Source organism: Erythrolamprus reginae, chromosome 6 (assembly GCF_031021105.1).
Source record: "Erythrolamprus reginae isolate rEryReg1 chromosome 6, rEryReg1.hap1, whole genome shotgun sequence".
Taxonomy (NCBI): domain Eukaryota; kingdom Metazoa; phylum Chordata; class Lepidosauria; order Squamata; family Dipsadidae; genus Erythrolamprus; species Erythrolamprus reginae.
Genome location: NC_091955.1, coordinates 14,440,112 through 14,466,222, shown reverse-complemented (window position 1 = coordinate 14,466,222; position 26,111 = coordinate 14,440,112). Strand labels below are relative to the sequence as shown.

The following is a 26,111-nucleotide window of genomic DNA, read 5'->3' as shown; positions in this document are numbered from 1 at the left end:
ACTTTTTCCTCTGAAAATCTTATACCTCAAATGAAAGTTGTTATAAATAACCGGAGAATTGAGTGTCCCCTCTTCCTGGAACTCAATCTGCAGAAGAAATTCTGGCAAATGTGAAAATACAGTTAAAAATCAGTTTAAAACATTCGAAACTGGGAAATGGAATAGAATAGAATAGAACTTAATGAACTCAATCTGTATAGTCTGGAGGACAGAAGGAAAAGGGGGGACATGATCAAAACATTTAAATATGTTAAAGGGTTAAATATGGTCCAGGAGGGAAGTGTTTTTAATAGGAAAGTGAACACAAGAACCAGGGGACACAATCTGAAGTTAGTTGGGGGAAAGATCAAAAGCAACATGAGAAAATATTATTTTACTGAAAGAGTAGCAGATCCTTGGAACAAACTTCCAGCAGACGTGGTAGATAAATCCACAGTACCTGAATTTAAACATGCCTGGGATAAACATATATCCATCCTAAGATAAAATACAGGAAATAGTATAAGGGCAGACTAGATGGACCATGAGGTCTTTTTCTGCCGTCAGACTTCTATGTTTCTATGTTTCTATGAATAGAATAGAATAGAATGAATTATGGAGGAATTCTTAACAAGCAATGAAAAATATCGCCTATCTGTACACAGAATTTGAATATTGAATTGAAAAGCTCTCAAAGTTTAAAGTTTGATAAATGAAGTAATAAAAAAATCTGTGAAGTTTACAAATGGATGGCTTGCCTAAGAGACAAAGATTGCTGGAGAACACAAAACTGTGTTGATTTTTGGAGAGCTAAAATAATTGTGAGCTGATTGGTGGCCTATAGAAACATTTACAAAAATCAATATTTCAACAAAATGAAATGTGGATATGCATCATTTAAGTGACATTTGCGTGATTGAAATAATACGTTGAATAATATATTCAACTTATTAATTTTTAGGAAAAATCATGAAAGGGAAATATACTTCTGATCATAGTTCCTGAGCAGTGAGCAATCGCTCACTTAAAAATCATCATCAACTCAGAGTTTTCCAAACCTGCCCAGAAGCCGAGAGGGAAAGAGTGAGAGGGAAGGAGAGAGAGAGGAAGAGAGGAAGAGAGAGAAACAGATAGAAAAAAGAGAGGAAGGAAAAGAGAAAGAAAAAGAATGGGAGTAAGGAAGAGAGAAAGAAAATCAAAATCTAGTTTGAAACTAGCTCAACTATTTAAGTGGCATTTTGATATTGATAGAGTTGCCCTATTATGAGCGCAGTTATAGACACACAGTACAGTATTTTATTTTGAAATTCTCTGAGGCAAAATGGTGGGTTTTTTGTTTGTTTGTTTGTTTGTTTATTATTTCTGCTCAGACACTATACTTTTCTGCCCACCCTAAAAAAAAATTAGAGGGAACACTGCTTCTGATATTTTATTATCTGAATTTGACTAACGTTTTAATGGTTCTATTCATTTCAGATAATTAATGGATTTACCATGATCAATAAAATACAGAAAACATACATTATATAGATCTTTGGAAACACAAACGTTTCGTACATAGTCATATAGACAGCATGAAGTGCAGAAGAAAATTAAAATGTTTGTGTTTGCAAAACATCGAAAGGTGACATACATTTTCTAGAATTAATGTCCTATTTCAGTGGCCCCAACCTTGTGGGCAACAGGGACTGGTTCCATGGAAAGAGGTTTTTCCGCGAACCTGAAGGGGTGTGGTTTCATGTGCTGACTGCATCCCACGGATGGGGCTTCACTTGTTTGCGCAGACCAGTTTCTGGCAAGCTGCAAAGCGGTATCAGTCCATGGACCAGTGGTTGGGGACCTCGGCCCCATTCAATAGATATGTCATTAAATCTCTTAAAGATTGGAACCTGTTTTAGCATGTCTTCTTTAACAATTTTGTTTGCTTCCTTTCGTCTAGATCAGGGGTGTCAAACTTGTGATCCGTGGGCCGGATTCGTCATGCACTTGCCACGCCCAGTTTAGTGAAGGGGAAAAAATGTCACGATATATCACGGGCTGCTGCTGTGACGCCACCAGTTTGACAACCCTGATCTAGATAACATTCATCAATTTGCTGAACTGGAAGTATTTGTAATGAGATGCTTCAGCCGTTAGCCTTTACCGTCCTCTCATAAATTTGTGACAGCAAATAAATGAGATGTATCCCAAGCAGGTCAATTATCAAACACTTGTATCCAGTGTTGTGGTTAGCTCTGGCCCAGCTCCTGCCCCAAGGACTGTGGATGTGGGGGAGACATCCACATGCCGCAGGCCTGTTTTGCTCCCAGTGGAACCTGCTGATGAAGGTTCCTCTGACCAAGAAGACATGAGTGACAGGGAGGAGGAGAGTGTGGCAGACAGCTCAGAAGGAGATCAATTATCTCTCTCCTCCTTGGATTCGGAACAAGAGTTAATGATACAGCCACGCATGCAGAGAGCGATGCATAGGCAGCAACAACTGAGAGATTATTATCAAAGAAAATGAGGCCACCTGTGGTTGGGTGGGGCTGTGGTAATTAGTGAGGCTGCTATAAATAGCAGCCTGTGGGTTTGGCCATTGTGGAGGATTATCTGATCGTTGTGTTTCGTGCCTGCCTTGCTGACTTCGACCTTGGTGTGTTGCTTTTTCCCCACTTTGAAACTAAACCAGAGCAAAGTGTGTTTCCCTTTGTGAAAGAAGAAGGACTGTGAATTGCCTCCCAGCTGCAAGCTAAGTATCTCAGAACTGATAAGGGACTTGTACCAATTACCAGTTTGTTTGGAGACGAGTGCTCTTTGCTATACCAAAAGAGGGTTCAGTTTAAGTGAATTTTCGTTATAAAGAACATTATTTTGAATTTTCAAACATGTGTGTGTCTGAAATTTGTATCTGAATTTTCGGAAGGATTCTGCCAGAGAGCTCGACAGAACAATCCAGTATCATTGTTTTCTGTTTGATTTTACATTTTCAGAATCCAGAAAAGGAAGTTATACCTTATATGATTAAGTTAGAGAGAAACCAGGGGATGTTTTCAGCCAATATGGAGAGGTGATTCTGCGAAAGAGGAGGGTTGCTACAGAAAGCAAGCAATGGCATTTGCCCAATCACACATCATGACGGCTAGAAGGCACCAACACAGTCGACTCATAATCGAAGTAGATGAGTACAGCTCCAATCCAACACAGGCCTTCACCTTCTACAACATTAATCAGGGACGTTTCCAGCCACCACATGTACAAATGTAAGTCCTACCATTCAGCTGATGCCATATCATGGATTACTAAATGGTTATTGCTGGGTGTTTGTGATATTTCACTGAACAGTTGCCACTTCATAAACCTTGAGAATAATTCTTAGGTGAAATAAATATTTCTATTAATACAAGTAAAGGATAGCTCTGTGGGTATTTTACGTACAGTGGTCCCTCTACTTAAGAACTTAATTCATTCTGTGACCGGGTTCTTAAGTAGAAAAGTTTGCAAGTAGAAGCAATTTTTCCCATAGGAATCAATGTAAAAGCAAATAATGCGTGAAAACCCATTAGGAAAGAAATAAAAGCTTGGAATTTGGGTGCGGGGAGGAGGAGGAAGAGGAGGAGGAGGACAGTCGCTATTGAAGGAAGAAGGTGAGGTGAAAGGAATCAAAAAAATCCAAAACTTTAAGGCTTAAAAAAAAAAGGAGGAACTGTGAGTTGGCGAGGAGGAGCACGTGCCTCTCATACACCCGGCACGAGGCTGCCTTAAATACATTGTGCTAGAGAGAGAAACCCAGGCAGGCAAGAGGGGGAGCACCACCGAAAGGTTCCTCTGGCAGCCCGGAAAAGCCCAAGATGGCCGTGATTAAAGGGGGAATAGTAGGAAACTGGCCGGGCCTTTGTGCCGCTCTCAAATTTCCTGGGAAATTTTTCCAGACTCGGGTTCTTAAGTAGAAAATGGTTCTTAAGAAGAGGCAAAAAAATCTTGAACACCCAGTTCTTATCTAGAAAAGTTCTTAAGTAGAGGCGTTCTTAAGTACAGGTACCACTGTACTGTATTTTTCGGAGTATAAGATGCACCAGAGTATAAAACGCACCTTACTTTGGGGGGAGGAAAACAAGGGGAAAAATATTCTGCCTCTGCCTACCAACATCTTTAGCCTGGTCAGCTTCAGCAAATTGTGAGTGTGCATGCGTGCTTTGCTCACACTTATCTTGTTGGGACTGCTAAGCAGCTTCAAAAGCACAGCTGATCATCAGAGGGAGCTCCAGTGAGTATGAGATAAAAGAAAGACAATTGGACAGGGGACGAAAGGCAGGCTAGTGCACTTATGTACTGACCTCTTAGAAACCTGAAGAGGTCAATCGTGGAGAGTCTAAGGGAGAAATTTTGGGGGTTAGGGGTTGACACTATTGAGTCCGGTAATGAGTAAAGCAGGTGAAGTGCAGAAGCGGTAAGATAAGGCAGTAGGTGTTCCGGTTTGCAATTTTGGACTTTGCACCTTACATTTTCAGCCTCCAAATGCTGTTTGAGTACCGTTCAAAGCTGCATTTTTATTTATTTTGCTGTACGTTGGTTATAAACTTTATTCTCTGTTACTATTTATATTTGTAGAACATTTTGGGTAATTTCAGGCTGTTTTCCATAAGATTTTTATTTTCTTTATTTGTAAGATGAAATCTAATTTGGAAGCAGAGATTGTACTCTACCTCTCAAATTCCAGCACACCTGTACTATTTTTTTGGTCTGCAGAAAATATTGTGGTTTTGTAAATTAGCTTTTGCATATCCTACATGAAGTTTGATTTTTTTTTAAAAAAAAAATAGTTTTATTTATCTTTTGTGAAATGGATTTATCTCCAAAATAAAAAGAAAGCTATGAAATCCTTAGTTATACAGCTTTAAGCTGCTGGTTTTGGACATTGCTGGAGAAAGTTTGTCAATTTTGCTCTTTTACTTGTCAAAAGGACAGTAGAGAATTATGGGGTTGAAGCAGAGGTGGGTTTCAGTAGGTTCTGACTTGTTCTGTAGAACTGGTAGCAGAAATTTTGATAGTTTGGGGAACTGGTAGCGGAAATTTTGAGTAGTTCGGAGAACTGGTAATGGAAATTTTGAGTAGTTCGGGGAACTGGTAATGGAAATTTTGAGTAGTTCGGAGAACTGGTAACGGAAATTTTGAGGAGTTTGGGGAACTGTTAGCGGAAATTTTGAGTAGTTCGAGGAACTGGTAGAGGAAATTTTGAGTAGTTTGAGGAACTGGTAACGGAAATTTTGAGTAGTTTGGGGAACTGGTAACGGAAATTTTGAGTAGTTCGGAGAACTGGTAACGGAAATTTTGAGTAGTTCGGGGAACTGGTAGCGGAAATTTTGAGTAGTTCAGAGAACTGGTAATGGAAATTTTGAGTAGTTTGCAGAACTGGTAATGGAAATTTTGAGTAGTTCGGAGAACTGGTAACGGAAATTTTGAGTAGTTCGGAGAACTGGTAATGGAAATTTTGAGTAGTTCGGGGAACTGGTAATGGAAATTTTGAGTAGTTCGGAGAACTGGTAATGGAAATTTTGAGTAGTTCGGGGAACTGGTAACGGAAATTTTGAGTAGTTCAGAGAACTGGTAATGGAAATTTTGAGTAGTTCGGGGAACTGGTAACGGAAATTTTGAGTAGTTCAGAGAACTGGTAATGGAAATTTTGAGTAGTTCGGGGAACTGGTAACAGAAATTTTGAGTAGTTCGGGGAACTGGTAACGGAAATTTTGAGTAGTTTGGGGAAGCAGTAAGTACCACCTCTGGTTGTCCCCACCCCATATATTCTCTTCGTCTTGAGTCCCACCTAATTGGAAGGAAATGGGGATTATGCAGTATCCTACCTCTGGAGTGCGGACGGAATGGAGATTTTGCAATATCCTTCCCCTGCCATGCCCACCAGAACTGGTGGTAAAATTTATTGAAAACCACAACTGGTAAGTATGTAGTACCAGTAGATTTCTGTGAGATAAGAACTATCCTATGGGCTGATCTTTGTCTTTACAACACAAACACACATGCACACACACAACTTATTTCTACACTGAATCATGAAACTGTCAGGTTGTGTTCTATCGAGGAAACATGAAAATCTCTAAGGAAAAGTATTCTAATTTATTATTCTGTACAGTAACTTAAAATGTATAATTCCTAATTAGTTACATCTTATGTATATGTCAAAAACTATTTGTCTTAGGTTTCAAGTTAAACATGTACTGAGATTTCATTTGGCGCGTAATGTGGTATTAATGAAAAGCACGACAAAATGTTGCCTCAAAAAACTAGTTTTGCTCATAAGCCACAATGTGTATTTTAAAACTGTATTTAAATTTAAAATATTTAAAGGCAATCTGCAAATGAATTTTTTTTAGATGTAAAACCTAACTCGGGAAGTGCGTTTCATTAGGAAAAGTTTAAACATATAATATATATGTGTGTGTGTGTGTGTGTGTGATGTTTTTTGCTGAATTTGAAAATTAAGGGAGACTAGGATAGATCTATATTTCTTATTTTGGCCTCATCAGCTAGCCATACCCTCACTGGGACTTGAACCTGCAACCTTTGCCTTGTAAGTCAGAGAATTAACCTCTAGGCTACAGTATCCAATCCCTTCAGCTCTGCACCAGGGAAGGGTTACATATTTTTGTGTCGAATCACCCTGGTGTATTGAAGGAACATCACAGCTCCTTTTTTGCCTCTCGGCCCAACCCAGAGCCATTTCCAAGGCAGTTAATTTTATTGATAGCCGACAATTCTCTCTATATATGTGTCACATGTTTTTTGCTGAATTTGAAAATTAAGGGAGACTGGGATAGATCTATTTCGGCCTTATTTTGGCCTCATCAGCTAGCCATACCTTCAATGGGACTTGAACCTGCAACCTTTGCCTTGTAAGGCAGAGAATTAACCTCTAGGCTACAGTATCCAATCCCTTCAGCTCTGTATTAGGGAAGGGTTACATATTTTTCTGTCGAATCATATATATGTGTGTGTGTGTGTGTGTATCACATGTTTTTTTTGCTGAAACTTAAAATTAAGGGAGACTAGGATGGCACCATTTCGGCCTTGTTCTGGCCTCATCAGCTAGCCACACCCTTACTGGGATTTGATCTGGCAGCTTCTGCCTTGTAAGGCAGAGAATTAACCTCTAGGCCACCAGACCTGATCCCTTCAGCTATGTACCAGGGAGGGGCTATATGTTTTTTTATGTCGGATCACCCTGGTGTATTATATATTATATATATAAAATAAATAAAATAAAATAAATAAATAAATAAATAAAATATAGCTATTTTGTCTAAAAATGGGGGGGGCGGGGAATCTTGTTGAAATAGGTGTGGCTAAGCTGAATATTTAACATGCTTTTCAGAACTGCTGAAAACATACTTTATGTTGTGGCTATGAATCCAATATGTGAATATAACATAAAGCATCTATATTTGTGTCTCAAACTTTAAACGTAGGGTAGATCCTGTTCCACACGATGCTCCCAGACCTCCAGGGTACACCCGTTTTGTCTGTGTGTCTGATACTCACTCCAGAACAGATCCAATTCAAATGCCGTATGGAGATGTCTTAATTCACGCGGGTGATTTCACTGAACTGGGACTTCCTAGTGAAGTTAAAAAATTCAACGAATGGTTAGGTGAGTATTGTGTAACAAAGAATTATGAAAGACTGTCACACTTGGTTCAATCTCTCGATACCTTCTTTCTGGTACCTTGTAGATCAGGGATGTCAAACACAATTTCATTGAGGGCCACATCAGGATTGTGTTTGACCTCAAGGGGCTGGGGTGGGCATGGCCAGCTCAATGTCATTCGTCAAGGCTCCATTTTGGGCCACAATGGCCTCCTGCAGCCCTCAGCCAGCAAAAGAGCCGGGGTGGCGCAGCAGGTAGAGTGCTGTACTGCAGGCCACTGAAGCTGACTTGTAGATCTGAAGGTCAGCGGTTCAAATCTCATCACCGGCTCAAGGTTGACTCAGCCTTCCATCCTTCCGAGGTGGGTAAAATGAGGACCCGGATTGTGGGGGCAATATGCTGGCTCCGTTAAAAAGGGCTATTGCTAACATGTTGTAAGCCGCCCTGAGTCTAAGGAGAAGGGCGGCATAAAAATTGAATGAATGAATGAATTAAAAAAATAAATAAATAAAATAAATAAAATAAAATAAAATAAAATAAAATAAAATAAAATAAAATAAAATAAAATAAAATAAAATAAAATAAAATAAAATAAAATAAAATAAAATAAAATAAAATAAAATAAAATAAAATAAAATAAAATAAAATAAAAACAGAGAGGTAGCACATGGCCTGCCCAGGCTCCGTTTTCAGCCTCGACGGCCTCCTCTGAAGATTTCTCCGAGCTCCATTTTCACTGTCAGAGACACCAGAGGCTGGTCCTTTGCTGTTTCCAGAGTAGCCCTGCGGGCCAGATCTAAGCTTCCCACAAGAGGACAAATAAAGGGAAATATTTATTCTCCCAGAGGGTCGTTGGTTGATGGAATTCACTTCCAGAAGAGGTTGTGACAGCTGTCAGCCTAGATAGCTTCAAGACAGGATTAGACAGATTCATGGATGCCAAGTGTATTGGTGGTTATTGAAACGGATGTCCATGTGCCGCCTCTGTGTTGGTTGAGGCAGGCAGGATTCCCTTGGGTTCCATTTGTTGGGGGTCAAGGGAAAGGGAGGGTCTTGCCTTCTCTTTCTGCTCAAGATCCCCATGGACAATTGGTGGGCCACTGTGTGACATAGAATGCTGGACTCGATGGGCTTTGGCCTGATTCAGCATGGCTTTTCTTAGGTTCTTATGTTCTTAAGCCATATCTAACCCACAGCCTTGAATTTGACACTCCTTTTGTAGACGATTGATGAGCACTTTGAGTACAATTTCCAAGTCATATATTTATTTATTTAACCACCATGTTTTCCAGTTTATTTTATTTTATTTATTTATTTTATTTATTTTATTTATTTTATTTATTTTATTTATTTTATTTATTTTATTTATTTTATTTATTTTATTTATTTTATTTATTTTATTTATTTTATTTATTTTATTTATTTTATTTATTTTATTTATTTTATTTATTTTATTTATTTTATTTATTTTATTTATTTTATTTATTTTATTTATTTTATTTATTTTATTATTTTATTTTATTTATTTTATTTATTTATTTTATTTATTTCATTTTATTTTATTTTATTATTTTACATTTTTATTTTATTTTATTTTATATTTTTATTTTATTTTATTTTATTATTTTATTTTATTATTTTATTTTATATTTATTTATTTTATTTTATTTTATTTTATTTTATTTTATTTTATTTTATTTATTTCATTTCATTTTATTTTATTATTTTACATTTTTATTTTATTTTATTTTATATTTTTATTTTATTTTATTATTTTATTTTATATTTATTTATTTTATTTTATTTTATTTTATTTTATTTTATTTTATTTTATTTTATTCGATTCGAATCCCAATGGGACTCACCTACAAGTTTAACAGGTTTATTCTCATTTAGAAGATTCCTCAGATGGAGCGAGTGGAATAACAGAACTCAGACAGACTCTAGGATTGAGGCTGAAGAAGCAGTGGTATAAAATGGAATCTGCAGGCGAACTGTACTTTGAAGGGTCATTCCTATAGTATCTAACTAGAGAAACATCACATGAAGTACTGCTAGAATCTTCTGCCCTTCTTTAGGCTCTAATGGAAATTCTACAGGCAAAGAGCCAAGGTGGCGCAGCAGGTAGAGTGCAGTACTGCAAGCCACTAAAGCTGACTGTAGATCTGTAAGTCAGCGGTTCAGATTGCATCACCGGCTCAAGGTTGACTCAGCCTTCCATCCTTCCGAGGTGGGTAAAATGAGGACCTGGATTGTGGGGACAATAGGCTGGCTCTGTTAAAAAGTGCTATTGCTAACATGTTGTAAGCCGCCCTGAGTCTAAGGAGAAGGGCAGCATTAAAAAATTGAATGAATGAAGTTTCCAAATACAGTGGTACCTCGAGATACGAGTTTAATTCGTTCCAGACCTGGGCTCTTAAGTCGAGCAGCTCTTATCTCGAACGACTTTTCCCCATAGGAATTAATGTAAATAATTTTAATTGGTTCCAGCCCTCAAAAAACTCACAAAGTTAGTCTAAATTATGCAGAAAGACATGTTTTTAATGAAGAAATGTACATGTACATATAAATGAATAATGAAGTTTCTTTCACTTAACTTGTAAACTTTCTTAAACTTTTAAATTTACATATGTTCAACTTCTCTGCCACCCAATCCTGTAGGACAGAGGTCCCCAACCCTTTTTGCACCAGGGACCGGCTTTAAGCGATCAAGAGAGGAATGGGTGAATGAATGGACGGAGGGTGGGAAGGAAGGAAGGAAGGAAAGAGGTAAGGGACAGGAACAGAGGAAGGAAGCAAGGAAACTTATGAAAGGGGAGAGTAAGAGAGGAATGAGTGAAGGGAGGGAGGGAGGGAAGAAGGTGGGAAGGAGAAAGAAAAGAAGAAATAGAGGAAGGGAAGGTAAAAGAGAGAAAGAAAAAAAGCAAGAAAGAAAGCAAGAAAGAAAGAAAGAAAGAAAGAAAGAAAGGGGGAAGGGACAGGAACAGAGGAAGGAAGCAAAGAAACTTATGAAAGGGGAGAGTAAGAGAGGAATGAGTGAAGGGAGGGAGGGAGGGAAGAAGGTGGGAAGGAGAAAGAAAAGAAGAAATAGAGGAAGGGAAGGTAAAAGAGAGAAAGCAAAAGAGCAAGAAAGAAAGCTGCAAGCACCCCCCCGAGCCCCCCAGGCCGGCTGCAACCTTTTAAAACACGCGCGCCGCTTCGCAGCTGTCTCCTGAAGCCGAACACGGAAGTTAGCGTTTGGCTTCAGGAGACAGCTCCTTGGCGCTTGTATCTCGAATTTGGGCTTGTAAGTAGAACAAAAATATCTCTCCCCTCCCAGCTCTTATCTCGAGTTGCTCTTAAGTAGAGCAGCTCTTATGTCGGGGTTCCACTGTATGGGGAAAAAATCTCTTAACTCTGCTGTTCTGTTTGGGTCTTTTTGGACCCGAAACAAAGTTTGAGACCCTGTAAAAAAATTTCCCTGCATAGACCCGGGAATAGTACAAGTGTATAGTAAATGAGAACAGAACAGCAGGGTTAAAGAAAGCAGTACAAAAAATATTGCCAGCACTGTCAGACCTCTGGACCAGTTTGAAAAAGATGGCATTTCAGGCATTGGGAGGTAAACTTACCGGACAGTGAATAGAGATTTCATTCCATAAATAATTCTAAATGTATTCATTAGGTCAGGGGTTTCAAACTCAAGGCCCATGGGTCATATCTGGCCTACGGGATGCTCAAATTTGGCCCACTGGGCCTCTGATTTATTTATTTATTGGATTTGTATGCCACCTCTCTCCGTAGACTCGGGGCGGCTAACAACAGTAATACAAAACAGCATGTAAATCCAATACTAAAACAACTAAAAAACCCTTATTTGTAAAACCAAACATACATACAAACAAACATACCATGCATAAATTGTAAAGGCCTAGGGGGAAAGAATATCTCAGTTCCCCCATGCCTGACGGCAGAGGTGGGTTTTAAAGAGCTTACGAAAGGCGAGGAGGATGGGGGCAATTCTAATCTCCGGGGGGAGTTGGTTCCAGAGGGCCGGGCCCGCCACAGAGAAGGCTCTTCCCCTGGGCCCCGCCAAACGACATTGCCAAAATGCCCGCCATGACCACACCCACACTCCGAGGTCAAACACAACTCCGAGGCAGCCCTCCTTGAAATTGAGTTTGACAGCCCTGCATTAGGTACTATTATCATAATTCGGAGAGTTGTTAAGCAGTCCGGCTGCCTCTGAGCTTTTGCATAATATTCAGCCATTTCTCTTCGTCAGGTTGGTGGGGAGGGATTTTGAAGCGGGCAACTACACCGAACCCCAATTTGAATGACAGGAAGCATCCTCCCCTCCACCCATCAGCTCCCACACAGAATAAGCAGCCATCGCACAAATTACAATGGGTGCATTTACAGATACTATTTTCTTAGCAACTTCTTCATTTATCACAGTGGACTTGGAAAGTTGCAGTTTTAATCACAGGCATTTGGAAAGGAATTCTAGAGGATTTTAGTGAGATCATTCAGTTAAATTGTCTTTGGTACAGAAGTACCTTTTTAGCACCGGCAATTATCTCTCTAAGATGTGTGTACCTTTTTCTGTTCTGTTTATATAGATATATGGGCATAGAAAATCCATTTCGTGCTTTACATTTTTATCTAATTGCCTGCTTTTATGTGTTAGCAATGCTCAGATACAATAATTTAAAGAAGACTTAAGAAGGTGTATTCATTTCCAGCGTTAATGTAAATTTCCCAGGCTCTAGCCAACTGTTTAAGCAGAGAACTGTCAATGAGATGCTTAAAATGCAATCTCAGCAATGATATTATCCTTAGTGTATCGCTCACTGCAGTATTCTAAAAGACTGAAATGAGGGAAAGAAAGCTTTAAGTGGGCACTTATATGATTGCCACTTCGCTCACAGAATACTAAAATCTGTTCAGCAAAATGCTTTGGTGAAAAGTGAAACAATTTGCGTATATGCCTTGCTGAAGTTAATATGGCGTTTATTTGTAAATTCCTCACTTAATTAAATATCCTTTTCAGGAGGAAAGGATCAATAGGTAAGGATTTAGGAATATTTATTTATTTATCTATTTATCTATTTACTTACTTACTTACTTACTTACTTACTTACTTACTTACTTACTTACTTACTTACTTATTGGATTTGTATGCCGCCCCTCTCCGGAGACTCGGGGCGGCTAACAGCAATAATAAGACAGCGTACAACAATAATCCAATACTAAAAACAATTTAAAACCCATTATAATAAAAAACCAAACATACATACAGACATACCATGCATAAAATTGTAACGGCCCAGGGGGAAAGGGTATCTCAATTCCCCCATGCCTGGTGGCAGAGGTGGGTTTTAAGTAGCTTACGAAAGGCAAGGAGGGTGGGGGCAATTCTAATCTCTGGGGGGAGTTGGTTCCAGAGGGCCGGGGCCGCCACAGAGAAGGCTCTTCCCCTGGGTCCCGCCAAGCGACTTATCCAGACAGTCTCCAAGAATCAGACATGACTGCATCTAATAATCGAATTAGACCAATATCTAACATATGTTAAAAAAAACAAAATAAAAAAACAGTCAATGGGCAATGGCTGAATCTTCATCATATCCAATATATGTCAACCATTTAGGATGGAAATGCAGGGATGAAATTTAGGTGGACATCTATAGTTTATATAATCTTCTGTGCTTCCCCCCCCCCCTTAACTCACTTTCCATGGCTGACTCAGCCTGATATCAAATCATTTTCAGGATGTAAATAAATAGCTCGCATGAATCACTTTCCCTTGTTTTGCTTTGAGGATCCGTGAAACTTAAAATATCAAAAAATTAAAAGCTTAAGTAATTTTCTAAATTTTATATTTAGAAAATAACAGTCTGCATTGGTTGCTGATCGTTTTCCGGTCACAATTCAAAGTGTTGGTTATGACCTATAAAGCCCTTCATGGCATCGGACCAGAATATCTCCGGGACCGCCTTCTGCCGCACGAATCCCAGTGACCAGATAGGTCCCACAGAGTTGGCCTTCTCCGGGTCCCGTCAACTAAACAATGCCGGTTGGCGGGTCCCAGGGGAAGAGCCTTCTCTGTGGCGGCGCCGGCTCTCTGGAACCAACTCCCCCCGGATATCAGAGTTGCCCCCACCCTCCTTGCCTTTCGTAAGCTCTTAAAAACCCACCTCTGTCGTCAGGCATGGGGGAATTGAAATATTCCCTTCCCCTAGGCTTATAAAATTTATGTACGGCATGACTGTATGTATGGCTGATCTCTTAAACTGGGGTTTTTAGATTTTTTAATATTAGATTTTCCCCCAAGGCCTTTACAATTCTATGCATGGTATGTCTGTATGCATGTCTGGTTTTTATATTAATGGGTTTTTAATCGTTTTTAGTATTAGATTACTATTGTACACTATTATTGCTGTTAGCCGCTCCGAGTCTCTGGAGAGGGGCGGCATACAAATCCAATAAATAAATAAATAATAAATAAATAAGTCCAGATTTATTTCCTGCCTCTTGAAAGGCTTCCCCATACTATTCCAGTAGGGTTGTTCTAAATAGCAGTTTTAAACTGTTTGTTTGCCTCAACTGGCACCCGGTGGAAGTGAATACAGTTTGTGAATTGTGGTCTAGATTTCAATCCATTCCTCAACATTGACCAATCATTCCACGCTGAAGGTGGTGCCAGGGCCCCGATTTGTGAATTCACCTACTTCTTTGCCCTTCCCACCTATCCTTGGAAAGCAAGCACCAATGGCTTTCATTTCCATGAAGTAAGGTCTTTGAGATGGAGGTTTTCATTGATAGATTTTTTTAAATAACCCCCCTCTTATTACCTCCCTTTTGCGTTGGACACTTTTAGTTTGGAACTTGTAGAAATTTAAATCATTTATTTGTTTGTTTGTTTGTTTGTTTGCTTGCTTATTTATTTACTTACTTACTTACTTACTTACTTACTTACTTACTTACTTACTTACTTACTTACTTACTTACTTACTTACTTACTTATTAGATTTGTATGCCACCCCTCTCCATAGACTCGGGGCGGCTAACAACAATAGTGAAACAATATGAATAAATCTAATATTTAAGTTAATTTAAAAAACCCTTATTTAAGAAACCAATCATATACACAGACATACCATGCATAAATTTTATAAGCCTAGGGGGAGAGGATATGTCAATTCCCCCATGCCTGACGACTAGAAGATTAACTAATGCATCAACAACAACAACAACAACAACATTCATCATCCCTTAGTCCAGTGATGGGCTGCTGCCCCCATCTGCTACCGATTTGCAGAACCGGGCCAAGCTGGGAGTAACCCAGCTGTCCGTCCATTACCCAGGGGGGGGATCACTGACCCCTTCAGAGAAGGTCCGCAACTTGGGCGTCCTCCTCGATCCACAGCTCACATTAGAGAAACATCTTTCAGCTGTGGCGAGGGGGGCCTTTGCCAAGGTTCGCCTGGTGCACCAGTTGCGGCCCTATTTGGACCGGGAGTCACTGCTCACAGTCACTCATGCCCTCATCACCTCGAGGCTCGACTACTGTAACGCTCTCTACATGGGGCTACCTTTGAAAAGTGTTCGGAAACTTCAGATCGTGCAGAATGCAGCTGCGAGAGCAGTCATGGGCTTCCCCAAATATGCCCATGTTACACCAACACTCCGCAGTCTGCATTTCGTTAAGGGGAATTAATCCCATGATTCTTCATGTTAAGAAAACTTTCCAAGTGACTAACAACTGTGGGAAAGACTAGGAAAACTATTTTGCAGAGTCATCAGAACCAGAGTTGTTAATTGATAAACCTGACATATCTGTAACCACGATATTGATTGCAGCTGCCACTATAATAAATGTACAGCAACTATGTGTTTAGAGGAATTTATTTAAATAACCTGTATAAACACAGCCACTGAAGCAATAACACCAGCTAGCTTGAAGTAGTTATGTTTGATGGATGGTTATCTTAGATGGCTGAAACAATATTTAGAAATAACAATGCGGATGAAGTTATGAACATAAACTTAGCACGTTTCTTTACATATGTCAGAGATTTAAGAATAGCAGCTCAAAACCTGTGTCCTAGATATATGTGAAAAACTGTGGGATGTTGAAGTTTTAAAAGTACTCAAATAATTTCACTGTATATGAAAAGGAATGTGATGGTTTGCAGCCAAGAAAACATTTGCTGCAAAGCACCTTTAATTCATTTAAATAATTAAATTTTTGATTATCCTGTGTGTCCTGGATATATATGCAGTAATTGTGAGAGAAGGCTATTTTGAAAGTCTGTACAATACAGTCACTGGTGGAGTTCTTGTTTTATTGTTTCTAAAATCACAAAGGCATTGTCTCTCAGGTGAGGGAAGGTCATAAGAATGTGTCAGAGTTAAGGTTGTGTCGGAGTTAAGTATGTATCAGAATTAAGATTTGCTGGTGGTTAGGTTACTTCGAATTTACCATATTTTTTTGGAGTATAAGACACACCGGGGTATAAGACGCACCTTAGTTTTGGAGGAGGAAAATACAGGGGGGAAAATCTACCTAAAATCTGGCTAGCATCCTTATTCTGGTCAGCTTCATCACATTTTATCCCTTGGTTAGGGCTAAAAAAATTTCATTTCTATTTATTTATTTGTTCGATTTTTATGCCGCCCTTCTCCTTAGACACAGGGCGGCTTACAACATGTTAGCAATAGCACTTTTTAAACAGAGCCAGCCTATTGCCCCCACAATCCGGGTCCTCATTTGACCCACCTCGGAAGGATGGAAGGCTGAGTCAACCTTGAGCCGGTGATTATTATTATTATTATTATTATTATTATTATTATTATTTGGATTTGTATGCCGCCCCTCTCCGAAAACTCGGGGCGGCTCACAACAAGTGAAAAGACAATCCAATACATAATCCAATTAATTAAAATATTATAAATTTAAGAAAAACCCCTATACTAACATACACACACACAAGCATACCATATATAAATTCAACGTGCCCAGGGGAAGATGTTTAGTTTCCCCATGCCTGACGGCAAAGGTGGGTTTTGAGGAGTTTACGGAAGGCAGGAAGAGTAGGGGCAGTTCTGATCTCCGGGGGGAGTTGGTTCCAGAGAGTCGGTTCCGCCACAGAGAAGGCTCTCCCCCTGGGGCCCGCCAACCGACATTGTTTAGTTGACGGGACCCGGAGGAGGCCCACTCTGTGGTGATGAGATTTGAACCGCTGACCTACAGATCTACAGTCAGCTTCAGGGGCCTGCAATACAGCACTCTACCTCCTGCGCCACCCCGGCACATTTTTGCCTAATTCTAAGAATGGTGTGTTTCATCTTAAATCTTTCTTTGGCGTATCCACATACACAGTAAAGGGCAGCCATTCGCAGCCCTATTGGAACGCTCCGGTAGTGTAGGGGAGCGGTACGTGCGTATGCGCACCCACCCTTCAGTTGGCGGCTCCCAGAAAGGACTGACCTCCACCACCACTGTGTCTCACAGTACCCAGCCTTGTGGCCGCCAGCCAACCCAATCAGCAGCACGGCCAGAGGCGTCCGATGCCCACTGGACGTGTGCCGCACTCTCTGGGCTCACCTAGCAGGGGGCGCTGTTGCTGCTGGCTGTTGCAGCGAGATTCGCCTGCTACAAATGCACAGAAGCTGAATCCTGCGTGCATGGCGCGTGCACAGCCGGCAGTGATGGAGCTGAGCGCGCAGCTCCATTTCCGCAAGTGCAACCGTGTTCCACTTCCTGCCCACCCCTGCACATATATTTTCAGCACAATTCAGAATACACTGGTACCTCTATTTAAGAACTTAATTTGTTCCATGACCAGGTTCTTCAGTAGAAAAGTTTGTAAGATGCAGCAATTTTTACCATAGGAATCAACGGAAAAGCAAATAATGTGTGCGATTGGGGAAACCACAGGGAGGGTGGAGGCCCTGTTTCCTCCCAGGGGATTCCTAGAGTGGCCCCATGGAGGCTTCTCCCTGCCTTTTCTGGCCTTGTTTCCTCCCAGGGGATTCCTAGAATGGCCCCATGGAGGCTTCTTCCGACCTTTTCCGGCCCTGTTTCCTCCCAGGGGATTCCTAGAATGGCCCCATGGAGGCTTCTCCCTGCCTTTTCTGGCCTTGTTTCCTCCCAGGGGATTCCTAGAATGGCCCCATGGAGGCTTCTCCCTGCCTTTTTTGGCCCTGTTTCCTCCCAGGAGATTCCTAGAATGGCCCCATGGAGGCTTCTCCCCACCTTTTCCGGCCCTGTTTCCTCCCAGGGGATTCCTAGAATGGCCCCATGGAGGCTTCTTCCGACCTTTTCCGGCCCTGTTTCCTCCCAGGGGATTCCTAGAGAGGCCCCACGGAGGCTTCTCCCTGCCTTTTCTGGTTACAGTTTCAGAGCCTCGGTTTTGTAAGTGGAAAATGGTTCTTGAGAGGAGGCAAATAAATCTTGAACACCTAGAAAAGTTTGTAAGTAGAGGCGTTCTTAAGTAGAGATACCACTGTAGATGAATTTAAGTCACAGTTCCTAGAATTTCCTGGATAAAGCGCCTATTCTGGAAGTTATTATGCTAGCCCACAGCACATTGCAAAGCTCGGCACTGTTTTATGTCATTTTTTTTAAAAAAAAAATCCCTACAAAACGCAACACTGAAGCAATGTCTATTTTTCTCCTTTTTAGGTAGCCTGCCGTATGAATACAAGATTGTGATAGCAGGGAACCATGAGCTGACATTCGACCAAGAGTTCATGGCCGACTTAATCAAGCAGGACTTTTATTATTTTCCCTCGGTCTCAAAACTGAAGCCGGAAAGTTATGAAAATGTGCAGTCTCTCTTAACGAACTGCATCTATCTGCAGGATTCAGAAGTCACAGTGAGAGGCTTCAGGATATATGGTTCTCCATGGTAAGCATTTAAAAGCTTGATAATGCTGATGAATGAAGAAATGCCCTATTTGTATTTCGATGATTATACAACAGCAGCGGCATTTGCCACACTGTAGAATGTAATATATTGATTGGTAAAAGTAATCAAATACTTTTAATTAACTGAAAAGATGCCCCTTGGTGAATCACGCAAAGACGCACATAGACACTGTTAATTTTAAATGGCAAGTCCATTTTTTAAAAGTTGTTTTTCCTTCTTTCGCATACACAAGTGTGTCTCTTTTGTGTGATAATGCCCTGTTATGTAGAAACATAGAAACATAGAAGTCTGACGGCAGAAAAAGATCTCATGGTCCATCTAGTCTGCCCTTATACTATTTTCTGTATTTTATCTTAGGATGGATATATGTTTATCCCAGGCATGTTTAAATTCAGTTACTGTGGATTTATCTACCACGTCTGCTGGAAGTTTGTTCCAAGGATCTACTACTCTTTCAGTAAAATAATATTTTCTCATGTTGCTTTTGATCTTTCCCCCAACTAACTTCAGATTGTGTCCCCTTGTTCTTGTGTTCACTTTCCTATTAAAAACACTTCCCTCCTGGACCTTATTTAACCCTTTAACACATTTAAATGTTTCGATCATGTCCCCCCTTTCCCTTCTGTCCTCCAGACTATACAGATTGAGTTCATGAAGTCTTTCCTGATACGTTTTATGCTTAAGACCTTCCACCATTCTTGTAGCCCGTCTTTGGACCCGTTCAATTTTGTCAATATCTTTTTGTAGGTGAGGTCTCCAGAACTGAACACAGTATTCCAAATGTGGTCTCACCAGCACTCTATATAGCGGGATCATATATTGATTGGTAAAAGTAATCAAATACTTTTAATTAACTGAAAAGATGCCCCTTGGTGAATCAAGCAATGGCGCACATAGACACTGTTAATTTTAAATGGCAAGTCCATTTTTTAAAAGTTGTTTTTCCTTCTTTCACATACAGAAGTTTGTCTCTTTTGAGTGATAATGCCCTGTTGTGTGATTTGTGTTTCAACTGAAAGTATGCTTCAAACCTCAGAGCAATCCAAACAGAAAGGCTAATCAATCAAAATTAGTTAAATCGTTAATTAATAAATCAAAAGGAGCATTTAATGGATTGCCATTTCATTAGTTCATCGGAGGAAAGAGAAATTAACTGAAGTTCACAGGTAGAATGTAATGCCAACTTCATTAAAAGTCCCAGATTTAAACCCTAGCCAATCCCAGGTAGAAATTCTAGAGTTGTTGATCTAGACCAGTGATGGTGAAACCTATCACTTCATCATTTCTTGTGCTGTCGCTTTATATCCTAGTACAGTGATCAATGTTCCCTCTAATTTTTTTTCCGGGTGGGCGGAAAAGTATAGTGTCTGAGCGGCAGTCCCCTTGGGACTGGGAGGCATAGAAGTATGTATGTACCGTATGTATGTACCGTATGTATGTATGTATGTATGTATGTATGTATGTATGTATGTATGTATGAATGAATGAATGAATGAATGAATGAATGAATAAGAAAAAAATCCCTTCTTTTTTATTAAAAGAAATTAATAATAAAACAAAACCAAAATATATTACTATTAAAACTAAAACAACCAGCAAAACCAAAAACATAACTATTAATAAAAACAGGTGAGGGCTGGGTTTTTTTTCTCTGTTATTATTTAAGTGCTTTTACCATATGCTTTAAATCAAGAGTCACTTCTCTCTCTGTTTCTCTCTCTTTCCTGTCATTCTCTGCCTTAATTCTCTCTCGTTCTCTTTCTTGTTTTCTTTCTCTCTCTCTCTCTCTTTTTCTCTCTTGTTTTCTTTCTCTCTCCCTCTCTTGCTTTCTCTCTCACTCTTTCTCTCTTGTTTTCTCTTTCTCTTGCTTGCTTTCTTTCTCTCTCACACTTTCTCTCTCTTGTTCTCTCTCTCTCTTGCTATCTCTCTTTCCCTCTCTCTCTCCCCCCTCTTTCTCTCTCTCTCACTTTCTCTCTATCTTGCTATGTCAATGCTCTCTCTTTCTCTTGTTCTCTCTTTCTCTCGCTTCCTTACTTCTCTGCGGAGGCCGGCGAAGGTTTTTATTTTGAATGGCAGGGGGATGGGCGCGGCTCCTCCCGTAGCAGTGGCTGCAGCGGCGCTGGTGGCTGCGACTTCTCGTCCTCCCGATCCGGCTGCTAGCCACTTCGAGAACACCCGCCCCGCCTCTCCTGTAGCCCCTTCGCCGACAGCCAGGACGAAAGCGCTCTCGTCGAAGGGACTGTGAGAGGGATGGGGCGGGCGTTCTCGAAGCAGCTAGCAGCCGGATTGGGAGGACAAGAAGTCGCAGAAATAAGTGCCGCTGCAGCCACTGCTGCGGGAGGAGCTGCACCCCAAGGCAGGAAGTGGAGGAGAAGAAAGAGGGGCGGATCAGGCAGGCGGGCGGGGGGCAGCGGCAAGATGTCAGGGGCGCGAGGGGGGCGGAGGTGCTGGAGGGGCGGGGGCAGCCGCGGCTCCTTGCATTGCCTTGGAAAAGGGTGCATGGGGGTTTTTTGGGGCGCACGGCCACGCGGCCACACACCTTAGAGGGTACATTGACAGTGATGGCGAATTTATGGCACGGGTGCCAAAGGTGGCACACGAAACCATATCTGCTGGCGTATGATCCGTTACCCTAGCTCAGCTCCAATGTTCATGTGTGTGCCAGCCAGCTGATTTTTGGCTGGCACAGAGGCTCTGGGAGGGCATTTTTGGCTTCAAGAGAGCCTCCAGGGGGATGTAAAAGGGCGTTTTTACCCTCATGGGCTCCAGGGAAGCCTTTGGAGCCTGGGGTGGTGGTGAAACATGAGCATACTGGGCTCACAAGAAGTTGGAAAATGTTGTACATACTCCTGATCAGTGGGAGGATGATGAAGATATTGAGGACTCAGATACAGATAGTGTTTATGAAGTAGTGGGGGCCACAGGGTTACAGGTAGTAGAACAGGTGGGAGGCCAGCCACAGGATGGGGCTATGAGTTTAGGATCTATAATAATAATAATCTAAGTAATAAATCTAGTGAGGGAGAATCAGACGCTCGCTGGGTTAACCCTAAATTCAGAAGGGTCCAGAAACGTAGAGAGCAGAGGTCTGGAAGAAGATATTAAGGAGAAGAATGGGTTAAATATTCTAGTCATGTATTTGGCATGTCAGGGGGTCAGTGGAGAAGAAGGGTGGAGTTTCAACGTTGCTGAAAAGAATAATGGATGTGTTTTTGCCACGCTAAAGTAAGCCAAAGTATTTTGTATTGTCATTGCTGCTGTTTTTTCAAAGTTATGTGGTTAGGAAAATAAATCTTGTTTAAGTGAAGCAGGAAGAGGAATGTGAGAAATGAGGCTAAGAGAGAGATAACGGACCGAGTGCTGTATGGAATGTGTTTCAAGTACAGGAGAGCAGAGAAATAAACGGAGTTGCTTTATTCATGAAATGATGCATTTAATAAGAGTTATTTGTAATGACTAAATTTCTACCAGAAACCAGAACAGGAAACAGTCCATTTCTGGCTTCCAGAGGACCTCCCGGAGGGGAGGGAGGTTTTTGCACATTTTCCAGGCATTGAATTATAGGTGTGTGCACTCGCACATGTGCGATAGCACACACGCATGCTCTTTCGGCAGCCGAGGAAAAAAAGGTTTGCCATCACTGATCTAGACCAAAGTTAATGTATAATCTGTTAACACTACTGAAAGTGCTGCGATGAGTAATGAGAGGGGGAAGTGATCCAATACTAAATACTGTACAATACGGTGGTCCCCCGATTATCGCAAGGGTTCCGTTCCAGGACCCCTCGCAATGACCGGTTTTTCGCGAAGTAGCGGTGCGGAAGTAAAAACACCATCTGCGCATGCGCAGATGGTGTTTTTACTTCCGCCGCAGCAGCGAGGAGCCGAAGATTGGGGTTTCCCCGCCGCCCACGCAAACTCCTCGCTGCTGCCGCGCCCGCCGCTTGTCCGCCCGCTGCTTGTCCGCCGCCTGCCCGCGCGCCCGCCCTTCGCCCGCCCACGCCGTTCGCTCGCGCCGCTTCCCAGCTGAGTCCTGAAGCGAACTTCCGCGTTTGGCTTCAGGACTCAGCTGGGAAGCGGCGCTGGGGTTTCCCTGCCGCCCACGCAAACTCCTCGCTGATGCCCGCCGCTCGCCCTCCCGCCAGCAAGAGGGGGAAGACCCAGGGAAGCCGCCCAGCAGCTGATCTGCCCGGCGCCATCTACGCATGCGTGGCCATAGAAAAAAGGGCGCGCATGTGCAGATGGTGTTTTTACTTCCGGGTTGAAAAATCGCCATATAGCCTTTCGCAATGATTGGGATCGCGAAACGCGGGGGATCACTGTACATCCTTGAATCAGATTGCGCTTCTCACTTCTTAAAATGTTTGATTTCAAGAGCTTACGTGGAATTCAGTCCATATGAAGTCGACGGCACATGAAGCCATATTATGGTAAACAAAAAGATTTATTGTGGCATAAGCCTGGGGTGTTATTAATCATGCGCGTAGGCAAAAGTAGATGAGATATTTGCTATGTGTGAAATTCATCTTCCAATATTACAATGCCTTCTTTTGCTAAATTCAACGGAAGAGAGAAGGGTGAAACTTTCTGCCTGCAACCATTCCTTGATGAAGATCCATTCCTAAAATGTTCATTAGCTATCGAAGCAAAGGCAGGATAAAACTACTACAGTGGTACCTCTACCTAAGAACGCCTCTACATACGAACTTTTCTAGATAAGAACCGGGTGTTCAAGATTTTTTTGCCTCTTCTCAAGAACCATTTTCCACTTACAAACCCAAGCCTCCGAAACTGTAACCAGAAAAGGCAGGGAGAAGCCTCCGTGGGGCTTCTCTAGGAATCTCCTGGGAGGAAACAGGGCCGGAAAAGGCCCTTGCTAAAATTTTTGAAGTCCACCTCTGTTCTAAGGTTGTGCAAAGCCTCTATATCCATCCATGAGCTGCTGATTTGTTTCAAAGAGACTCAGTGAAAGAGTTACCTGAATCTGCACATGCTGATAACCAGGGCTACATTCTAAACTTAAATTACTTAATATCTATCTATCTATCTATCTATCTATCTATCTATCTATCTATCTATCTATCTATCTACCTACCTACCTACCTACCTACCTACCTATCTATCTAACTATCTATCTATCTATTGGATTTATATTCTGCATTATGATGGGTAGCTAATAATTTTTACAAATCTATAAATAAAAAACAGTTGTAAATCCCTTGAAAAAGGATATGACTGTTTTAATAATCTGAAAAGAGCTGAGGGTGGTCCAAAAAGATTCTTGTCCAAAATTTCCATAAATTCAGAAGGAAAAAGAGTGTAGAGTTGAACCACAAACTCATGAAATGCAACAAGCCAGATCTGTGATCCGTAGGGGATCGGTTAAAATTTACCCTGATGCTATCTTCTGGAGCGTTATAAGAAGCTATTGAGCCGTGGTGGCACAGTGGTTAGAGTGCAGTACTGCAGGCTACTTGTGCTGCCTGCCAGCTGCCTTCAATTTGGCAATTCAAATCTCACCAGGCTCAAGATAGACTAAGCCTTTCATCCCTCCAAGGTGGATAAAATGAAGACTTAGATTGTCAGGGGCAATATGCTGACTCTGTTAACCCCTTGGAGAGGGCTATAAAGCATTGTGAAGCGATATATATACATATCAATAAAAAAATTAACTGCCTTGGAAATGGCCCTGGGTTGGGCCGAGAGGCAAATAAGGAGCTGTGATGTTCCTTCAATACACCAGGGTGATTCGACACAAAAATATGTAACCCTTCCCTGGTGCACAGCTGAAGGGATTGGATACTGTAGCCTAGAGGATAATTCTCTGCCTTACAAGGAAAAGGTTGCAGGTTCAAGTCCCAGTGGGTATGGCTAGCTGATGAGGCCAAAATAAGGCCAAAATAGATCTATCCTAGTCTCCCTTAATTTTCAAATTCAGCAAAAAAACATGGGACATATATATATATGTTTTCGTAGATTTTCATGGGTATAGGGATGATGGTCTTGGCATATTCGGGTTTCTTCCTGTGTAGGATTTGCAAATTTCTGGCAACGTTTCAACGAGGTCCTAGTCGTCATCTTCAGGCTGGTGCTTCTGTCCTTGTTCTAGGGTATGTTCCACCAGTATTTATAGAAGGAAGGCAGCTCAGGTCTCGCTGTGTTCGCCCTAGAACAAGGCCAAAATAGATCTATCCTAGTCTCCCTTAATTTTCAAATTCAGCAAAAAAACAAAAAAAACCCCACATGTGATATATATATATATATATAAATGTGTGTGTGTCACATGTTTTTTTGCTGAATTTGAAAATTAAGGGAGACTAGGATAGATCTATTTCGGCCTTATTTTGGCCTCATCAGCTAGCCATACCCACTGGGACTTGAACCTGCAACCTTTGCCTTGTAAGGCAGAGAATTATCCTCTAGGCTACAGTATCCAATCCCTTCAGCTCTGCACCAGGGAAGGGTTACATATTTTTGTGTCAAATCACCCTGGTGTATTGAAGGAACATCACAAGCTCCTTATTTGCCTCTCGGCAAATATTACAGTGCTACTGCTAGCTGTTGCATTACAGATATTTCTCAGATATTTCTTTTCTGCACTCAGTACTCTGAAATTATCTAGCTTGCTTCTTTAAGAAAAAATCTGTAGTTGTTTTTTTTCTAGAGGAATAACATTTCGTTTCTTAAAATTAGCATCTGCTGGAAGAAATCTCTCCATTAATCCTTTTTGTTCAGAAGGGGAATTTTGTATTAAGCCCAATTTCCCAATTAAAAATAATATTTAATACCTATGAAACAGCAGGTTCTACTTTAAAAAGATCTGTGGTGTAATAAAACAGTTTGTAAGATGTATATTGCTCTTTTTTTAAAAAAATCATGAAACAAATGGAAAAATTCGGGCAATTTATAGCCCACCCAGAGAAAAAAAATACAGATTGTTCTACGGAATGAAGAATTTCATTCTTCATTCAATGACCAACTTCCATTTAAAAAACAATCCACTTTATAGTATTATATGGCTGATAAATTTGATACAAAAATCTTCGTGAAGTAGCTGGTAAAAATCTCAGAAGCTAGAACCGTGATTAAATAAAATTTCTTGTAATCATGAGATGGGGCTTAAATGCACTACTCATTTCTCCTGACAAAATTATTCAGCTTTATTATAATGAAAATCTCAGGCAAACACAGCTTTTATCCGCTGGGAGCTGTTCTGTCTGGGTCCCCCCAGACGCCAACACCAACCAAAAAGAGTATCCAGACACACTGGTAAAAAGCAAAGGCAGTTTATATAATTCAAAGCAAACACAGGTAACAAAAACTGTTCTTACAGACAGGAACACTATGAAGCTTCACAGAGGTTTCACGAAGGCCAGGCAATAAAACAGGATTCTTGCTGGCAAAAACAGCGCTGGAGAGAATAAAACCCACGCCTCCCCCAAGTCTTCCAGACTTCTAGGCCACAAGCCAAGGTCAGAGACGCCGAGAATCAAAACAAGGTCACAGGACTCCAAATTGATAACTCTCCACAAGACTGTAAGGGCGGGCCTGCCTTTTCAACCCTGCTGAGGAGAACC

General features: G+C 41.1%; 1 protein-coding gene across 1 annotated transcript in view; it reads left to right on the top strand.

Moving 5' to 3' along the window:
- Window positions 1-3,069: 3,069 nt before the first annotated feature.
- Window positions 3,070-26,111, top strand: part of MPPED1 (metallophosphoesterase domain containing 1) — an 81,530-nt gene continuing 58,488 nt past the window's right edge. Inside the window, exons 1-3 of the mRNA XM_070754719.1 lie at window positions 3,070-3,221; window positions 7,440-7,621; window positions 18,288-18,513. Of these exons, the coding sequence (XP_070610820.1) occupies window positions 3,070-3,221; window positions 7,440-7,621; window positions 18,288-18,513 (560 nt within the window). The remainder of the gene's footprint in view (window positions 3,222-7,439; window positions 7,622-18,287; window positions 18,514-26,111) is intronic.